The sequence below is a fragment of the Leiobunum rupestre genome, chromosome 10 (assembly GCF_980474605.1).
Source record: "Leiobunum rupestre chromosome 10, qqLeiRupe1.1.hap1, whole genome shotgun sequence".
Taxonomy (NCBI): domain Eukaryota; kingdom Metazoa; phylum Arthropoda; class Arachnida; order Opiliones; family Sclerosomatidae; genus Leiobunum; species Leiobunum rupestre.
This window is the reverse complement of record NC_143393.1, coordinates 40,005,775-40,027,226: the sequence shown is the minus strand read 5'-3', so window position 1 is coordinate 40,027,226 and position 21,452 is coordinate 40,005,775. Positions and strand designations below refer to the sequence as shown.

The 21,452-nt window shown below is 35.8% G+C and overlaps 2 protein-coding genes across 2 annotated transcripts in view; one reads left to right on the top strand and one right to left on the bottom strand.

The window, feature by feature from the left end:
- LOC149925676 (uncharacterized) overlaps positions 1 to 2,309 on the bottom strand; it is a 135,397-nt gene extending 133,088 nt beyond the window's left edge. The window contains exon 1 of the mRNA XM_090159678.1: positions 2,186 to 2,309. The gene's annotated coding sequence lies outside the window, so the exon portion shown is untranslated. The remainder of the gene's footprint in view (positions 1 to 2,185) is intronic.
- The window catches only part of LOC149925675 (uncharacterized), a 39,319-nt gene extending 20,680 nt beyond the window's left edge, over positions 1 to 18,639 (top strand). Inside the window, exons 2-5 of the mRNA XM_090161807.1 lie at positions 15,505 to 15,566; positions 15,635 to 15,736; positions 17,127 to 17,243; positions 18,583 to 18,639. Of these exons, the coding sequence (XP_090017933.1) occupies positions 15,505 to 15,566; positions 15,635 to 15,736; positions 17,127 to 17,243; positions 18,583 to 18,639 (338 nt within the window). The remainder of the gene's footprint in view (positions 1 to 15,504; positions 15,567 to 15,634; positions 15,737 to 17,126; positions 17,244 to 18,582) is intronic.
- The last annotated feature ends 2,813 nt before the right edge of the window (positions 18,640 to 21,452 follow it).

Genomic DNA, 21,452 nt, shown 5'->3' with positions numbered 1-21,452 from the left:
AGGAAGGGGAGATCAGTGGCGGACTGGCCATAGATTGGGCTGGCCGGTGGCAGGTGCGCCCCACGATGAAATTGGGCAGTGGCCCCCCTTAAACCTTTAACATTATATCAACTTGAACTTCCCATAAAACTAAAGCTTACTAAAGCTTACTATTTTACTATTTCATTTTAAAAAAGCTCCAACGACAACGTCGGAAGTGCTTAGACGAAAAAACTACGTTACGCCTTATATTTGTCTTTGCAACTTTTAGATTGATCTGCTTAGCCTCTCTAAAAACTCTGAAAATTAATATTGTTACATTATGTGAGCGAATTTAAACGTATTGTATTTTATTTATGGTATAAAATTAGCATAAAATATTAGCTAGGTAATCTGAAGTCTCAAATAATGCAATTTCAAAAAGAGTATTTCAAAGTCGTAAAAATGTTTTTTTATGTTTTTTTTTATGACGGCTGGGTAATGCAGCTTATTGATTTTATGAAAAATAACGTAGCTCTTTCACGTTGGTTAAATTTGTGTTTTGGATAAGTAAAAACCATGCAATTTGTTGAATAATGCCTAACATTAACTAGCGGACTCCCGATTGTTTTTCTATGCTCTAATTATTTTGGTCTGAGCTCAGTGGCGTAGCCAGAAATTCGTCCAGGGGGGGTCGAAGTATGTGAATGTTAAGAGGGGGGTCAAGAAGGGGGTGGAAATTTAATACAGTCAAAGGTAGACCCAAGGGAGGGTTGGACATGGAAACCCCCCCTTGTCTACGCCACTGTAGACTGAGCTAATCAACCATGTATACTCTCTACACCGGGTCGCATACAGGCACCTGATGGTTTATATTTTCGGGTGGTGGTTGGTGTTCTTAAAAAGCCATCTTGTGGACCAGGCCAGTGGAAAAGAGTGGAAAATTGGAAAAAAAGTGGAAAATAGTGGAAAATAAAGGAAAATTGGCAAAAAGTGGCAAATAGTGGCTAACAGAGAAAAATTGCATTTCAAAGCTTAAAAAAGTAATTGGAATTACATTTTTAAGAAGTTTATTGTAAAAATGTCTTAGTTTACACTGAACTTACAATGTAAGAATTAATTATTCCAAAAAAACTAATAGACTATTCTAATGTTAATCAAAATCTGACCATTCGTCTGCATATATATTTGCCTTAAGTAGCCCAAATTTGAAATTTCTGTGTTAAAATATTTTTTCATTATTATTTTATGATTTTCTGTGGTAAAAATATTAATTGGCAACTTTTTGCCAGATTGACCACTAAATTCACTTTTGTCCATGCCGGAATTTTCCACATTTTCCACACTATTGTCCACCCGGCATTTTCCACCTCGAAACACTGGTGGTGGTGCGCTGTTTCGTCGAAACTAAACAATAACTATAAAATTTAAATCAAGCCGCCATAGTGCCTTTTCCCTGGTTTTGAGTGGGCCCCCTTTGACTCCTGGCCGTCCACATTTTTAGACCCAATCCGTCACTGAGTTATCTGTTAACTGTTCGCAACGGTCATTGTCTCAAATAGAGTTGGACGACGTCTCGCCGGTTTAAATTTTCTTTATTTGATGACGTAACTCTGTAAATAAGGAGGCGCTTATAGACCTATTGAGGATTCTAGGCCAGTGCCGCACCCAAGGGCTTGGGCCCTCCATCCTGAATGTTCGGTATTACTTTCATCTTTTTTACTTATCCGAGCAACCACAAAAAGCAATCATGTTACATCAACCCCTCGCGGGGGCAAATAGAACCCCTTACGTCTAGGCGTTAAATCGCCCCTGTGTAAATAAATTTCGGTAAAGTATTTTCCGAAAGAGACATACTTACGGAAAAATATTCTAGACCCTTGAATAAACTGAAAGGCAAAAACTCGCTACAGAATTGATAATTTTTTCCTTCAAACTTGAGATAGTGTTTTGTCGCGTTATAAACTACTTATAACTAAACCGTGACAAGCGATAAAACAATAGCGATATAAAACGAAAACGGAATACAAAATAGCGAGTTCAACAGCATTTGCACGAGGAGAGGTCTTAGACAAACAACCGATAAAAGGAAGGCGAAATTAGGGTTGCCATTTCCAACCACACCGAAAGTTTATGACTAGCGACAACGTCTTTGAACGCGGAGGTCGTAACCCATATGGCAAGCTGTTAAAAACGAAAACAATCGAGTTTTTACAACGTCGTTTACCTTTTCGTGAGGGTCGAAAATCAATCCTTTGAAAGTTGTCCAGCGGTGAAAGAGGTGTCGACTGCGGCGTCCAGTTGCGTCCGAATGCAACGCCTGTTTGGGGACTACACGGAGACGCGTCCTCTCCTCATCCACCGACAGCCGGGATTCGATATTCTGGCCCAGAGAGCGCTCAGCTCCCCCGTAAGGCCGCTTCCGCGCATGTGTACTCTCTTTCGAAAAAGCTGTTGAGCGTCATCTCATCTACTGCCGAGCTCTGCCTCTCTCTCTGAGAGATAACACGAATATGTCGATCAGAATGGCACGAACAGCCTACAATTTGATGACACCTTTCACTAAATAGATTGAACCTGTTACAGGGTTGCCAAAATATTTTCGCAGTCAAATTGCCCGACTTTTTCTGATTGTATTTCCTTTACGGCCACAATTTTTTTTTACATTATTTAACAATAAAATTTACTTTTATCAGAATTGACTAAATTTACTTCTTACTTAAATTTACTTCTTACTTAAATTTTACTATAAAAGTTATAACAATCTTTTAACTATAAGAATCGTTTAACTATAAGAATCTTTTAACTATAAGAATCTTTTAACTATAAGAATCTTTTAACTATAAAAATCTTTTAACTATAAGAATCTTTTAACTATAAAAATCTTTTAACTATAAAAATCTTTTAACTATAAGAATCGTTTAACTATAAGAATCTTTTAACTATAAGAATCTTTTAACTATAAGAATCTTTTAACTATAAAAATCTTTTAACTATAAGAATCTTTTAACTATAAAAATCTTTTAACTATAAAAATCTTTTAACTATAAAAATCTTTTAACTATAAAAATCTTTTAACTATAAAAATCTTTTAACTATAAAAATCTTTTAACTATAAAAATCTTTTAACTATAAAAATCTTTTAACTATAAAAATCTTTATATTACCTATCGATTGATGTATCATTTCCTTTTCTATTGCTAACTACTGTCTACGGTCAAACGGCTTAATTTGTACAGGATTGATAATAATAATAATAATAATAATCAGTTAGGCTAATACCCAAGGCACCACCTTAGGCCTAAGTCATCGAGCGACTTTTACAGCCATTAATTCAGGTAGCCGGATTACAATGCGTAGGAGGGTGGTGGCAAACCCTTCAAGACTACACTATCTAATACTGTTAACCGAATGTAACCTAAGCTAAACTAATGGAACCTAAGCTAACCTAATGTAGTCTAAGCTAATCTAATGTAACCTAATCTAACTCAAGCTAAACTAGCCTAATGTGACCTAACCTAAACTAACCTAATGCAACCTAACCTAAACTAACCTAATGCAACCTAACCTAAACTAACCTAATGCAACCTAACCTAAACTAACCTAATGCAACCTAACCTAAACTAACCTAATGCAACCTAACCTAAACTAACCTAATGCAACCTAACCTAAACTAACCTAATGCAACCTAACCTAAACTAGCCTAATGTGACCTAACCTAAACTAACCTAATGCAACCTAACCTAAACTAACCTAATGCAACCTAACCTAAACTAACCTAATGCAACCTAACCTAAACTAACCTAATGCAACCTAACCTAAACTAACCTAATGCAACCTAACCTAAACTAGCCTAATGTGACCTAACCTAAACTAACCTAATGCAACCTAACCTAAACTAACCTAATGCAACCTAACCTAAACTAACCTAATGCAACCTAACCTAAACTAACCTAATGCAACCTAACCTAAACTAACCTAATGCAACCTAACCTAAACTAACCTAATGCAACCTAACCTAAACTAGCCTAATGTGACCTAACCTAAACTAACCTAATGCAACCTAACCTAAACTAACCTAATGCAACCTAACCTAAACTAACCTAATGCAACCTAACCTAAACTAACCTAATGCAACCTAACCTAAACTAACCTAATGCAACCTAACCTAAACTAGCCTAATGTGACCTAACCTAAACTAACCTAATGCAACCTAACCTAAACTAACCTAATGCAACCTAACCTAAACTAACCTAATGCAACCTAACCTAAACTAACCTAATGCAACCTAACCTAAACTAACCTAATGCAACCTAACCTAAACTAACCTAATGCAACCTAACCTAAACTAGCCTAATGTGACCTAACCTAAACTAACCTAATGCAACCTAACCTAAACTAACCTAATGCAACCTAACCTAAACTAACCTAATGCAACCTAACCTAAACTAACCTAATGCAACCTAACCTAAACTAACCTAATGCAACCTAACCTAAACTAGCCTAATGTGACCTAACCTAAACTAACCTAATGCAACCTAACCTAAACTAACCTAATGCAACCTAACCTAAACTAACCTAATGCAACCTAACCTAAACTAACCTAATGCAACCTAACCTAAACTAACCTAATGCAACCTAACCTAAACTAACCTAATGCAACCTAACCTAAACTAACCTAATGCAACCTAACCTAAACTAACCTAATGCAACCTAACCTAAACTAACCTAATGCAACCTAACCTAAACTAACCTAATGCAACCTAACCTAAACTAGCCTAATGTGACCTAACCTAAACTAACCTAATGCAACCTAACCTAAACTAACCTAATGCAACCTAACCTAAACTAACCTAATGCAACCTAACCTAAACTAGCCTAATGTGACCTAACCTAAACTAACCTAATGCAACCTAACCTAAACTAACCTAATGCAACCTAACCTAAACTAACCTAATGCAACCTAACCTAAACTAACCTAATGCAACCTAACCTAAACTAACCTAATGCAACCTAACCTAAACTAGCCTAATGTGACCTAACCTAAACTAACCTAATGCAACCTAACCTAAACTAACCTAATGCAACCTAACCTAAACTAACCTAATGCAACCTAACCTAAACTAACCTAATGCAACCTAACCTAAACTAACCTAATGCAACCTAACCTAAACTAGCCTAATGTGACCTAACCTAAACTAACCTAATGCAACCTAACCTAAACTAACCTAATGCAACCTAACCTAAACTAACCTAATGCAACCTAACCTAAACTAACCTAATGCAACCTAACCTAAACTAACCTAATGCAACCTAACCTAAACTAACCTAATGCAACCTAACCTAAACTAACCTAATGCAACCTAACCTAAACTAACCTAATGCAACCTAACCTAAACTAACCTAATGCAACCTAACCTAAACTAACCTAATGCAACCTAACCTAAACTAGCCTAATGTGACCTAACCTAAACTAACCTAATGCAACCTAACCTAAACTAACCTAATGCAACCTAACCTAAACTAACCTAATGCAACCTAACCTAAACTAACCTAATGCAACCTAACCTAAACTAACCTAATGCAACCTAACCTAAACTAACCTAATGCAACCTAACCTAAACTAGCCTAATGTGACCTAACCTAAACTAACCTAATGCAACCTAACCTAAACTAACCTAATGCAACCTAACCTAAACTAACCTAATGCAACCTAACCTAAACTAGCCTAATGTGACCTAACCTAAACTAACCTAATGCAACCTAACCTAAACTAACCTAATGCAACCTAACCTAAACTAACCTAATGCAACCTAACCTAAACTAACCTAATGCAACCTAACCTAAACTAACCTAATGCAACCTAACCTAAACTAGCCTAATGTGACCTAACCTAAACTAACCTAATGCAACCTAACCTAAACTAACCTAATGCAACCTAACCTAAACTAACCTAATGCAACCTAACCTAAACTAACCTAATGCAACCTAACCTAAACTAACCTAATGCAACCTAACCTAAACTAGCCTAATGTGACCTAACCTAAACTAACCTAATGCAACCTAACCTAAACTAACCTAATGCAACCTAACCTAAACTAACCTAATGCAACCTAACCTAAACTAACCTAATGCAACCTAACCTAAACTAACCTAATGCAACCTAACCTAAACTAACCTAATGCAACCTAACCTAAACTAACCTAATGCAACCTAACCTAAACTAACCTAATGCAACCTAACCTAAACTAACCTAATGCAACCTAACCTAAACTAACCTAATGCAACCTAACCTAAACTAGCCTAATGTGACCTAACCTAAACTAACCTAATGCAACCTAACCTAAACTAACCTAATGCAACCTAACCTAAACTAACCTAATGCAACCTAACCTAAACTAACCTAATGCAACCTAACCTAAACTAACCTAATGCAACCTAACCTAAACTAACCTAATGCAACCTAACCTAAACTAACCTAATGCAACCTAACCTAAACTAACCTAATGCAACCTAACCTAAACTAACCTAATGCAACCTAACCTAAACTAACCTAATGCAACCTAACCTAAACTAGCCTAATGTGACCTAACCTAAACTAACCTAATGCAACCTAACCTAAACTAACCTAATGCAACCTAACCTAAACTAACCTAATGCAACCTAATTGGCTAAAAGTTGTTATGGAAAGGTGAAACCGAAGACCTCATGTACGACTGACCGAGAGGAAATATAAATTAATAAATATATATTTATATAATAAAAAGATAGGTTAAGCTAGCGCCAGAAAACGTGAACGGGGGAACTTGTAGGAGTTGCAGGCACAAAGGTACGTCTAGACTCAGCTACAAGTTATCTCTACACGTTTTCGGGCGCTGGCTTAACCTGTGTATTGATATATTTCCGCTTCTATTGTTTCGATTGCTATCGTCAATAGCTTTAATGAGATACAATTTTTTTGTAGTTAATATTAAAGAAAATATCCTAATAGTGCATCGAAAGAGCTATGCTACGTTATGCTATCTTGACTATTGTTAGATAAGGTGTTAACTATGCTATATATGTTATAATATCTATATTGGTACTTTCGGAGTATATTCTTAATTCTACAGGTTGTTTGTTATTATACCAATGAACATGATGCTCATGTTGTTAAGAAAGTGCCACTATTGGTAAAGATTCGATTTTAGATTTTAATAGTGTGCTTATCAAGTTAATGTAAAGGGTGAGTGAAATTTTGTTCTTAATGAACAGGGTGATTGATCAGGTGTTGTAATTATTTTTTTGCTGTAAAGTTACTCTACGTTTGCCAAGAAATAGTGCTCTGATTATATTAAAGGGCAGGGTGATTGAGTTATTGTACAGGGCGGTTTATATTTTGGGGAAATTTACTCTTAGATTGTTATAGTGTGCTTATGAATTTAATGTACAGGGTGATTGAAATATGGTTCATAAATAATGGACCGTGTGAATAATAAAGCGTGATCATGGCTTTCTCTTTGAGTTACAATTACTCTTTGGTTATTAATGCATAGTGCGTTAGTTATTTTAAACGAGGTATGGTTTTAAATGTACAGGGTGTTTGAGAAACGCTCCTTTTCGACAAAATTCCTCTTGAGTTATTATACTACGTTCATTAAGATAATGTGATGATTGAAAATTGGTTAGCACTTTTCGCCTCGCAGCAAGAGGAGCCGGGTTCGATCCCAGCTTGTGGCACTGGGTGAAAACTCGGAACAACTCCTTCTGCGTTCAGTTTGCAAGTTCTCTCCCTACTGGTTTAAGGGGTTTTCCACCGAGTTCTTCGGTTTCCCCTTCCATAAAAACTTGTTGAGGTTAACGGTAATAGTTAGTGTAGGGAACTGCATATGTTGGCTCGCGTGGCATGAAGGGCTTGCCACCACCCTCCTACGCATCGTAACCCGGCAACCTAAATTAATGGCTTTAAAAGTCGTTTGATGACTTAGGACTAAGGTGGTGCCTTGGGTATTAGCCTAGCTGATTATTATTATTATTATTTTAATAATTATTAAATATATAAAAAGATAATTGAATAAATCGAGGATATTGTGTGTACTTAAATGTCCGTGACATCTTGTTATTTTCATCTCCAACTCGCTGCCAGAAAACTACTCTGTTGATGAATGTAGATCTTTCCGCTGATGATTTGAAGGTTGGAGATCAAATATTGGCAGATAGATGGCGTGTGTTTTTTATCTTCAATTGGAACTATCTTCAAATAACAAAATTGAGCGTATACGTCTGTGGGGTCCCACGAATTGGTTACATATCTCACCTAAAACAATAGTTTTTGATGCAACTATAAAGGTAGGGCGAAAATACGAGGAATAACTTACAATATAAATTTCAACCAAATCGAACTTAATTTAAGAAAATAGTGTAGTTTGCAAGTCTAAAATCTGTAAAAAGCTTGAAAATGCGCAAATGAGCAACTTCTTTTGCACCGTTGTCAAAAAAATGGAATTAGGCCACCGGTGGTGTGATACTGGCTGTCGATTGATTTAGTACTTACAATTTTACCACAAACGGCTCAGAAGTAATCACCAAAACGGCGGCGGCAGCGGTGGTGGCGTCGCCTACACAATACGTGAAACAAATACATACAAATCCCATTTGGGATTGCGCGTAAAAAGTATTAAGTTGCTGGTTTACCTTCAAATAATGAATAGTTTTAATTCCGGTACAGAATACCGATATGTGGCGTAATATTTCAAAGACCCCCCCCCCCCTGTAACATTTAGTTACGCTGGTACAACCATCGATAAATAACCCTCAGAAGGAGTTGTAAGGGAAGCGTACAAATGTTGGCCCGTTTTCGTCTAGCTAATCGAACAGCGCGCCATCTACCGCTCTTCTCTGGAGTTGTAAATTCACCACATAAATATGGCCGCGTCCAAAAGAGTAAGCGAGGTTTCATTGATAAATGGTAAATACATTTTAATGATCTTTTAGCTAGAACTATTATAAAACAATGTGAGCATACATACTTATTTATTACGTAAGATGGTTAAAAATTAAATGTAACTTCATTGATAAGTTTTTTAAAGTTTAAGTTAAATAAATAGTTTTTAACTTTTAAGCCTTTGCTGAAGTTATTTATAATTTGCAAATATTTTTGAAACCCAATTTCAAAGAATAATTATTAAATCTATTGAGAAGATAAATGCCATTTCAAGCAGACCTTCGGATACTAAAACATACGAAGTTATAAGTTTAAAAACATCTGCAGGACTTTCTGCTGAATATAGTATGTCAAATTAACCCGACGTCGGTAGGCAGCCATATTGTCCTAAATTTTCATTTCCGCTAAATATCGGAAGGTAGCGCTACGTTCGTTGCGCGTGACAGTTCTAAGGGAAATTCTCTATACGAACTTTGGCTTGCCTTACTAGTCCTTCTGGGGGTTATTTGCCATGGTACAACCCCCCTATTCCTAGGGCCGTTTTAACCCTTCCGTAGGCCTTAGGCAAAAATGTCTCATTTACCGTATTTTCGGACATTTGTAGGCAATATTATATGGAATCGTAGGCCCTAATGTCTACTAAAATTTTCGTAGGCCCTAGGCGCTTTGCCTAGTCTGCCTTATGGATCCCCTTAGAGCGTTACGTCATTTATGAAGGGCTCCTTATTAAACATCGGGTTTAAATCAAGTATTTTTTCGAAAAGTAATAAACGCGAATTGAAAATTTCTAATAATGCACAGGATCCCGTTTCATTTTCAAAACACGTACGTTTGGCAAGAAAAAATATTGCTGGATTAAATACATAATTTAGTGACTTTCCCGTACTATGTCATTAGGAAAATATGGTTTATCAATAAATATAATTTTTACATTTGACACCTTTACGGTGAAGTAATCATCATTAAAGGGGAACGGCCAAGCTTTTCCAAATATGGCCTTATTTCCGTATCAAAAGATTAACAAGACGTTCAATATACTAACACGTACCCTTTTTTTGTCTGGAAAAAATAGCTTTTGGCCCAAAAAATTTAAACGAAAAATAACGCCAGGTGTTTGGGTTTGAATTTTCGCCGCCATCTTAGGGGCTGCCGCCAGCGCCCCTAACCCCGTATGAGCGATTTGCGAACTATCCTAACTTTTAAAATCGCGCAATTTAGGCTTAGGTCTCTTATAACTGGAACGCGCTGCGCGTGCAAAACATATTTTTTGCGTCTTCAGCAGCGCGCGCTTTTACGTTGTTTTTCTGCCTCACCGACTTCTCACGCGCGAAATTTCTTTATTTTATTAAAAATTAACCACTCAATATTTTTTGATGCGGTTTTCGCCATAAAATTTAGTTTTTAACGGGCTATAGGGCTATCTAACTGGTTAAAGCTTGACCGTTCCCCTTTAAGTGTAGTACTATACTCGGTAAAATTTGATCCTCGTCGATCCTGCGAAGTAACAGGTTTCACGTTAATAACCTAGGTAACTTCTCTCGTCAAAGCTAAGTTATATACTTCTGGTAATTGTAAGAAACACTATAGAGACGTAACGCAATTACTACGACGACGATGGTCGAATCTCTAAATCTTAAACCGAATTAGTCGCATTATAGGGAACTCCACTTAAGTCGACTCTCCAAAAATGGCGCCGACCAGCAGCACTCAAATCCCGCAGCCAAAAAAGGAGGCCAAACACTCGTAATTATCTTGAGAGGCTCACACCGCGACGAACCCGGAAAATGGTCTAACCTCTATGACAAACGCAAAAAGGATTCCGTAAGAACAGACTAGAGGGGAAATAAACATAAAAAACAACAAGAGGCGAAGGTTTGTTTACTCCGCCCCAGCGTTACGAGAACAACAACGACTACAGCGCCCCCTAGAGGAGAAAAATAATAAAAAAATATTCCACGATCCGAAAAAACGATAAACAGACGGAGGGTGCACTTCAAAGACTCTTACTGGCTCGTGCGATCCGCTTTTGCTCCGGCTCATTTTAAACAATGAAACATTTGTTGTTCGTCACAAATAAAAATCTTTACAAATCGCTTGGCTTGAATTCTAATAAAATTCAAATACACGAAAAATAAAAATGCTTAGACAACACTTTCTTTCTAGTTTGAAATTCATTTTAAATGACCTTAATACAGACCACAAGAATTTATTCCATTGGTAGACTTGACTTAAAGAATTTATTCCATTGAGAGTCTTGGCTAAAAGAATTAATTCCATTGGTAGACTTGACTTAAAGAATTTATTCCATTGGTAGTCTTGGCTAAAAGAATTTATTCCATTGGTTAGTCTTGGCTAAATGAATTTATTCCATTGGCAGTCATGACTAAAAGAATTTATTCCATTGGTAGTCTTGACTAAAAGAATTTATTCCATTGGTAATCTTGGCTAAAAGAATTTATTCCATTGGTAGTCTTGACTAAAAGAATTTATTCCATTGGTAATCTTGGCTAAAAGAATTTATTCCATTGGTTAGTCTTGGCTAAAAGAATTTATTCCATTGGTAGTCTTGACTAAAAGAATTTATTCCATTGGTAGTCTTGACTAAAAGAAATTATTCCATTGGTTATCTTGGCTAAAAGACTTTATTCCATTGGTAGTCTTGACTAAAAGAATTTATTCCATTGGCAGTGATGACTACAAGACTTTACTCCATTGGTTAGTCTTGACTACAAGACTTTACTCCATTGGTTAGTCTTGGCTAAAATAATTTATTCCATTGGTAATCTTGGCTAAAAGAATCTATTCCATTGGCAGTGATGACTACAAGACTTTACTCCATTCGTAGTCTTGGCTAAAAGAATTTATTCCATTGGTTAGTCTTGGCTAAATGAATTTATTCCATTGGTAGTCTTGACTAAAAGAATTTATTCCATTGGTAGTCTTGACTAAAAGAAATTATTCCATTGGTTATCTTGGCTAAAAGACTTTATTCCATTGGTAATCTTGGCTAAAAGAATCTATTCCATTGGCAGTGATGACTACAAGACTTTACTCCATTCGTAGTCTTGGCTAAAAGAATTTATTCCATTGGTTAGTCTTGGCTAAATGAATTTATTCCATTGGTAGTCTTGACTAAATGAATTTATTCCATTGGTAGCCTTGGCTAAAAGAATTTATTCCATTGGTTAGTCTTGGCTAAAAGAATTTATTCCATTGGTAGCCTTGGCTAAATGAATTTATTCCATTGGTAGCCTTGGCTAAAAGAATTTATTCCATTGGCAGTGATGACTACAAGACTTTACTCCATTGGTAGTCTTGGCTAAAAGAATTTATTCCATTGGTTAGTCTTGGCTAAAAGAATTTATTCCATTGGTTAGTCTTGGCTAAATGAATTTATTCCATTGGTAGCCTTGGCTAAAATAATTTATTCCATTGGTAGCCTTGGCTAAAAGAATTTATTCCATTGGCAGTGATGACTACAAGACTTTACTCCATTGGTAGTCTTGGCTAAATGAATTTATTCCATTGGTAGCCTTGGCTAAAAGAATTTATTCCATTGGTAGCCTTAGCTAAAAGAATTTATTCCATTGGTAGCCTTGGCTAAAAGAATTTATTCCATTGGCAGTGATGACGACAAGACTTAACTCCATTGGTAGTCTTGCCTAAAAGAATTTATTCCATTGGTTAGTTTTGGCTTAATGAATTTATTCCATTGGTTAGTCTTGGCTTAATGAATTTATTCCATTGGTAGCCTTGGTTAAAAGAATTTATTCCATTGGCAGTCATGATTAATTGAATTTATTCCGTTGGTAGTTTTGACTAAAAGAACTTATTTTATTGGAAGTCATGGCTACAAGACTCCGCTGGTAATCTTGATAAAAATAATTTATTCCATTGGTTAGTCTTGGCTTAAAGAATTTATTAAATACTACATAAAATACTATATAAAAATACTGCATAAAATACTATATCAAAATACTACATAAAAATACTATATCAAAATACTATATATATTTTTATATAGTATTTTATGTAGTATTTAATATAGTATTTTATGTATTATTTTTATACAGTATTTTATGTAGTATTTTATGTATTATTTTTATACAGTATTTTATGTAGTATTTTATGTAGTATTTTATGTATTATTTTTATACAGTATTTTATGTAGTATTTTTATATAGTATTTTATGTAGTATTTTTATATAGTATTTTATGTAGTATTTTTATATAGTATTTTATGTAGTATTTTTATATATTATTTTAAGTAGTATTTTATGTAGTATTTTTTATAGTATTTTATATAGTATTTTAAGTAGTATTTTACGTTGTATTTTTATATAATATTTTATGTAGTATTTTTATATAGTATTTTATGTAGTATTTTTATATGGTATTTTGTGTAGTATTTTTATATGGTATTTTATGTAGTATTTTTATATAATATTTTATGTAGTATTTTTATATAGTATTTTATGTAGTATTTTTATATAGTATTTTATGTAGGATTAAAAAATATAAGAATAATATAATTTCAATCAATTATTTTTGATAATTGGTATGTAATTGATATATCAATCTTTATATTTAACATATTTCCAATAATTATAATTTAAATTGAAGTTTAACATGGAAATTATTCAATATACATAATATATTATTATTAATACTTAAAATATAAAAAATACCATGGTAGTCTCATTTCAGACCACAGCGGCCCCTGTTTAAAATAAAGTCTTTAAATTATAATTTATTATTATTTTGTATAATAATAAATTATATTTCTTTAGTCAGCGAATGCAAATTGATGTTTCTATAAAATAAATTGAACAAAAAACTAAAATATAAAATGTTTTTCTTACGTCACAAGAATTATCGTAGCACAGACAATCCTAAATTTATCGCGACTCTATCACACGCACCTAGCCTTGTAAAAGAAGGCCAACTTACTTTCTAGAAATACCAATAGGTATTTTTTTAAAATACGAGAGGTCATGTGACAATGTTTTGTCTACGTTTTGAAACTCGCGTGCGAAATCGCATGCAAGTAAAGTAAAAAGATTTTATATTTATAATATTTATTGTTTAATTTTATAGAAACACAAATTAAGCCCGCGTGCAAGTAAAGCACTTAAATAACTGGAGCTCATGACGCGGATAAAAACACAAATTAAAAATTATATTCCAATTTTTGAATCTTCTATCAAAGTGGGAAAAATATTCAACTTTTTCGTTGTCCAGAGGGAGCCGCAGACATCTTGAGGATGTTTCCATTATAAAAAGTATGAGATCATGACAGCAGGGGACAATGTTATAGGAAATAGTTCTTAGTTACTTGTACGCGTTCTTGGTATAGTTAAATAAAATTACCCAAGTGTCATACTTACGTTGTTTTTACGCTATTAAGTCTTATCCTAAAAGATAAGTTTCAAGACACCCTTCTTCCGGAACTGTTTAATAGTATTTGTTCCATAATTTTTACGATTCGGCTTTGGAGGGTACTAAAGGTTAAAAAGGGCGGCAAAATATCAAACTTTGAAGAGGGGGGGAGCAGATGGGGGGTTAAAAATGATAGCTCCGATACCGAGATTTCCAGAAAGATGCGGGGATCCTATAAAAAGAGAAGGCAACTTGGGAAAGCGGATAATCCTGACTCGAAAAATTCAAATCACCGGGACGAATCTGCCTTCCCAGCTCGAAAATAAAAAGATGATGAAATCTATGGTTGCAGTAGCCATCTTGGTCTTGACGCTGGCTTGGGTCGCTGAGTCATGTCCGGCTGGGGAGAGTTTTCGGCGCACAGCCCACTACGCTTGCAGTAAGAGACGCGTTTCTAGGCTCCATCTAAACGCGTCTATCCCCCCCCCCTTTGAATTAACGACCCGTTGAAAGCGAGGAATCGAATTTTTGGCTCTTCGCGACCCATCAAAGCAAATCCAGTGCTTCGAGTAGGATAGTTTTTCCCGCTCTTTTACGGGATTAGAATCTTAAATAATAGATATTCAATTCGTAACGTTATATTTCGGTACATTTTTACGCCGTCTGTGAACGATAGTTTTAACCCTTGGCTTAAATCAAAAACTTACGCATCTAATTCGTAATCTTTTCTAACCCGTCTAAATACGCGAATTAATTAACTAGGTGTATTTTGTGGAAATCATTTGAAGAACTTAAATGAATTTTCTGATGTATTTTATTTGATCGTAGAAACGTTTTCTTTAGAAATTGTAACTAACTTTTTAGAGTCTTTTATAGATATTTCTTAAGGTTTTCTATAGAAAATTCTCAACTTATTCTAAAATGTTTAAATCCTCTAAAAGTATTTTCTTTAGAATATCTTTAGAGCAATTAAACTCTTTAGAATAATTTGGAAAGCAAATTCTATGTAATAACAATAAAATTATATTGGGCATGATAGTAAGAATGCATTCAGGTACTTCGTAACGTAAGTTCGACTGCTTTTTAATACCAAAACGTACACGAAGATGGCGATAGTGTCTGTGTGAAAGAGTGTCATGAAAAATCGAAAGCAGACAAACTTTCGGTACCAAGTATGCGACAGCCTTTGGAGCCCCATATTCTTAGATAATTGACAATTCCAAATTTCCTTTATACTTCATTAGGAGGATATAGAGATGGCAAGAAAGCCGACTTCGTAACATGCGCGAGGACTTCCAAATATCAAGTACTGATTATTGTAGAAACGTCCCCTTTTTAAACGTAGCTAACGAAAATAAACAACTTTTACACTAGTTCGGGACCGCCATCACCAACTGCCGACAATTTTTCACGGACGTGGATGCCACCAACGAACCAGCGGCCGCTGCTTACATGTGCTCCATGCATACCAACGCAGTAAGTACAAACTTTACTCCAGAGCCATCTACCGTTTCAAACAAGAGTTTATTTTTCAACGGGCTGGGGCGATTGCTTGGAATAACTAATAATAGGGTCGTTTCGGCTCCCCTAAAAACTATAAAGGCTTATTTCCATCGCTCTACAGGTGATAAATGGTTACCTATTGTCTGAGCGTGTGCGGTAGTATCACGGGAAATAGCGTCTCCTGTTAGCATTAATACGCATCAATCTACTTTTTGCGTCCGTTTTTTTAAATCGAAATAGTAATATCGTTAAGTGCTTTAAGGTGGCGTAGTTTACGTTATTTTAAAACATGGCTGCTGCTAGCGGGTCCTTCGCAGATATAGTTAGCCATTTTTACACAAATAGAGAGTTGGAAATTAACGGTTATTAAGGGAACTACTAACAAGGAGGTGATTTTTACTGTTTTTGTTTAAATTCGGGGGATAAGTAGACCTTTATGCTACTTGAAATTTCCCAAAAGGAAAAGTTTCGACGGAATTTAGTTTTGCCATGGCAACCAAAAATGTTTTTGATAACTTAAACTGTACTTTTTCCTATGGAAATTAACATGGAGAAATGGCAGACATTGCGTAAATTCAGATTAATTTGGGTAAATGCGTGTCAATTTGGGAAAAAATTAGCAAATTCGGTAAATACAAGTAAATTTGAGTTATATTATTTAAAATTGGTAAAAATGGGTATAGGCATCATGCATGTACATTTCGGTTAATATTAGTAAAATGTAAAATTAGGTTATGGAAGTACAATTGGTAAATGCCATTATATTGGATAAATGTTTCTGAGGTGTGGGACCAACAAAACTGCGATTTCTCCATATTAATTTCCATAGGGAAAAGTAAATTTTAAGTAATCAAAAACATTTTTGGTTGCCATGAAAAAACTAAAGCCCGTCGAAACCGAGGGGTCGGACATTCCCAAAAAAAGCGTACGGGATTTCGAAATCTCTGTGATTTCGCGATTTCGTCAAAGATTTCGCGATTTCGTCAAATATTTCACGATTTCGTCAAAGATTTCGCGATTTCGTCGGAGATTTCGCGATTTCATCAGAGATTTTGCGATTTCATCAGATTTCGCGATTTCATCAGATTTCGCGATTTCGTTAGAGATTTCGCGATTTCAAAAGATTTTGCGATTTCGTCAGAGATTTTGAAATTTGGTCAGAGATTTTGTGATTTCGTCGGAGATTTCTTCTGTAGTGTACGGGATTTTGTACAAATGTCCGACTCCTCGGTCGAAACTGTCCTTTTGAGAAATTTCAAGTAGCATAAAGGTCTACTTCTTTCCGGAATTCCAACAAAATCCTTGTTAGTCCAAGCCAATTTAGACCTGTCATTAACTGACTTTTTATAATCTTGCCTAACAGACCGCCTTACCCTTGTTCGACTGCATGGTCACCCAATTTTCGGCTGTGGCCGGATGCGATAGAACCGGATGTGAAGCCAAAATGTACGCTTCCGACGAATTGGACTACGATATTTTGGTCAGTTTTATTTTTTTTCCACCGATTCATTTTACAATGCGATGACAGTTATCATAATAGTAATCAGTTAGGCTAATACCCAAGGCACCGCCTTAGGCCTAAGTCATCGAGCTATTTTTTTATTATTCGGGATTTTAACGTGTGGGGCAATTCAGTCCGCTCGTCCACCTGATTAATCAGGGCGAGATATGTGTAACGGCCACGCCAACGGGGGATACGTGGGGACAGGGGTGGGACACCCGTGGCGGAAGTATTCCGACCACCTGTTGGTGCATTGGTGATCGTCCTCACACGTCCATCCACAAACTCTGCCTCCCAGACGCTTGGGATTACAGGAGTACGCCACTACTCCCGGCCATCGAGCGACTTTTAAAGTCATTAGTTCAGGTGGCACCTAGATTCTGCATTTTCGTCTGCTAAGCCGACCATTTGTGGTTTTTAAAATGATAAAAGGAAATCCCACGATGCCCCTAAATTGCTCAAACGGAAATTAAACTAGCCCAAAAAATGCCCACCGTTAAAAATGTTTTTTCGAAAAATAGTCCAAATTCTAGCAAAATTTTCACGAAATAGAGTGTAAATTTTATAGAGGCACGACGATATCTAAACCAGAACCAAAACCAGTATAACTTTCGTTTATAGAAGAATTGCGGTAGTCACGCCGCTCACACGTAATCTTTAACCCCCGGAAGGCTATACACTCTTTTATATCCTTATTTGTGAGAGCTGCCATTTTATTACAGGTCTGATTTCAAATAGCGCATGCAAGGCCGCTTCACGCGGTCAAGTGCACGCAACGTCTCGAGCTGATGAGCGCGTGCAGGCGCCCTTGCCTGTATACTATTTTAAATTAGGCCTGTAATGAAATTGCCGACTTGGTAAAAGAATGTATAGGCCTACTGTAAAAATCAAAAATGGAAAAAACAAAATTTGATCCGTCAAAAATGGCAATGCGCATGTGGAGAAGGGGCGGATATCGAAATATCAAACTATCGATTGTGTAAGTTCAATTTTAAGTAGTGACAGTATGTTACGCTATATCCGGTCTTTGAGTCAAATCATAAACGAAATGCTTAAGCGGACGTAAAATACCTGTTTACTTTTGGTTGACCCAGACTTAAATTTCAACCATCTACCGTATGTCGAAGCATTTCATTAAAATCTCTTACGTTGGCATTCCAAACCGCCACGATTTGGAATTTGATCAATTGATACTATTGATCATGATTTTTGTTTTCATCCTAAATGGATACTTATTTTCTTAAGAATTATATTATACACTTCTGGTACCACGTATATTTGTGACTATACTCAACCCATTACGCATATATTTTTTCAGAAATGCTACAATCAAGTTTACAGCACATTTCCAGCAAAATTCAATTGTATGGATTAAAAATAACCATAATATCAAATTTAGTCTACAATCTATATACACGTATTATATAGATTTGGTACTTAAGACTGAAAAAAAAACCATTTCAATTCGGTAAACTATAATACACGTAGAAAATATATATTCCATTGTATTATTTCAAAATTAAAATAAAAATTGCATTCGAAAATATAGTTTTTGAAATAAAATCTTAAAAATGATTTCATAAAACTCGATTTTTTACCTCATCGAAAACCATAATTTTAACGTCATTAAGTTTGGTAACCCATACGTTATTTATTTGAAGTTTTAGCGTGCCAGACGTGCGGTAATTATCGTACAGGTGATAATTTAGAGGAATTTGGAATTGCACTATATATTACGCTAGTTTTTATATAACGATAATTTTCGAACTTAGTTAAAAACCGGTTAAAATTGTAACATTAGTTACAACTTGATTTAAAACGAGTGGTGGCTCTTGTTTGGTCCCGCCTGGGAGCCTATTCTGTAAGCACTCTTCGATTTCGAAAAATGAGAGATTCTGTAAAGATTTCGATCTAGAAACAGTTTCGAAATACGAGTTAACTGTCGAGATTGAAAAATAGATATAATATCGTACGCTTGTTTTTCGAAACTAGAAATTGAAAGCAGCGATAAATTTGCAAAAGAACTTGATGCAAAGTGAGTCTTGAGAATAGAAAGAATTACAAAGGATAGTTCCTAAACTTTTGAACTGTTTCAGATATTATTTATTATCTGTATAATATGTAATTAAAAAAGCTGTTTAATTACATCATAGTATCCCAAAATTACAATGAATGCTATTAATTTGCATATTTTGTAATACGTTTAAATGTACAATTTTTCATTTATTTTTAGTTTTAGTCGGTCATTTCATCCCAGTTTACCAATTTTGTTACAATTGTTCTAGGAATTCCACTATTGTTTTTAGCTGGTATAGTGAAATCTAGATTGTCAACGAGAAATAATGGCCAGATTAAAATTAAAATTTATAAGTCCAAAATAAACTACGACCAAAACGCGTCTCATTGCTTCAAAATGAAACAAGTGACTCTTTAAAATTTTAGCGAGTTATCGAAGGTCGGTGTCTTATTTTGAAAGAATAAAAAAACCTTCAACTGCTGATCTCGATCGAACCTGCAAAATTTGAAATCGTAATCGAAGAGACTTTGATCGGGAGATTTCGAATGTTTACAGAATAGGTTACCTATACAGTGTATTAGTTTCCATTGGTTGAGATTTCCAAAGCTTACGAAGGGTTACTAAATACAGGGGCGTAGGAACCGGGAGCGGCAGGGGGGGGGGCAATGCCCCTCCCTAGAATTTTGCTGGGAGGGGCAACTAATGTTATTGCCCCCTCCAACTTTTTGGTCAGTTGCAATATTCGCAAGGCTCAAATTCTCATTTTAAAAGCATATAAAGCTTATAGAACCTCAACTGTGTTTACATTTCAGTCTTTTCCCGCCAATTTGCATAGTAGTAAAAAGTACACATGCATTCGGAGAAGCTGAGCCTACACTAAATTAAAAATTCAAAACCATTCTCCAGACCCCTTTCCGTTTCTCTTTGCCCCCTCCAACTTCAAGAACGTTCCTATACGCCCCTGACCATAGAGAAAGAAGGAAGGGGAGAGATGGTGAAGGCGAATTTCAATGTATTTCCCCTTTTCACGAAGTGGCGCTTCGCGTCCTACGGCTACCATGGTTACCGACTGAATCTTGTACAATAACGCGCATCGTTGTGCGCAACTACGACACAGTAAAGACTCAAGAGCTTTCTCTGTTCATTTGCGTTTTTTGGCAAAGGCTTACCAAATTTCGGTAGAATCGGTAATAAATTTAATATAGAACTAAAAGTAAGTTAAAATTTTATATGGTATAAATTGAATTTCTTGACTGTTATATCTAGTGTTGCTATTGCAATTTTTATAGCAGCACTTTGTGTGGTAAACCATTTTAATTAAAAACTCACTACCTATAGGCACGTGGCAGAACCACAGCTGCCTATTTCACCTACTATTGTTAATCCAAGCCGTAACAAACACTTAGGAAATGCACGCGGAACGCTAGAGTGATATATCCAGGTAGGCACTACTATTGTTAATCCAAGCTTTCACTGTGGGTCAAAGTTTCAAATTCTGACATATTATGACGATGCGCAACGGCGATGCGCGTTAGTGTACGAGCTTCTCTCTACCGTCGAGTTTACGTCGCCCCCTTTCTAAATATCTCTCCCCTTCCTTCTTTCTCTATGCCCTGACTAACTAACTGCCACATATTTGCAATTTAAGCATGCGGTCAGAGTTCCCAGATGGGCGGTTTTCCGCCCAAATTGGGCTTCTTTGCGGAGGCTGTTGCGGGGAAAAAACCTCTGGGCGGGAGGCGGTTTTTTGGGCTGGTGCCAAAAATTCGAGGCGAAGTAACGGGGTACCGGTTTTCCCCTTCCAACCCCATCCTTCATAACGGGAATCAACGTTCCTAGAAAATATAAGCTGGAACCAGCTTTGCAAACTGTGATGTTTTCAATAATTTTCTAAAATTATTTTCAAATAACGCGCCAATTCCCGTTCTATAGCAGAAATCGGTAATTTTTCTTGGGCGGGAATTTGGGCTCTTTTGGGGTTAATCAGATTTTGGCTTGTGCGGGAATTTGGGCTAGTTGTAAAGTTGGTTTGTGCGAGATCTAAAATATTATTCTGGCAACTCTGCATGCGGTGTCGCCATTAAAGTCCTAGTTTCTCGAGTTTACCCACACGTTCACCATCTTATGACCGAGGCTTAACATTATATTTTAGTCGTAAATTATTACAAACA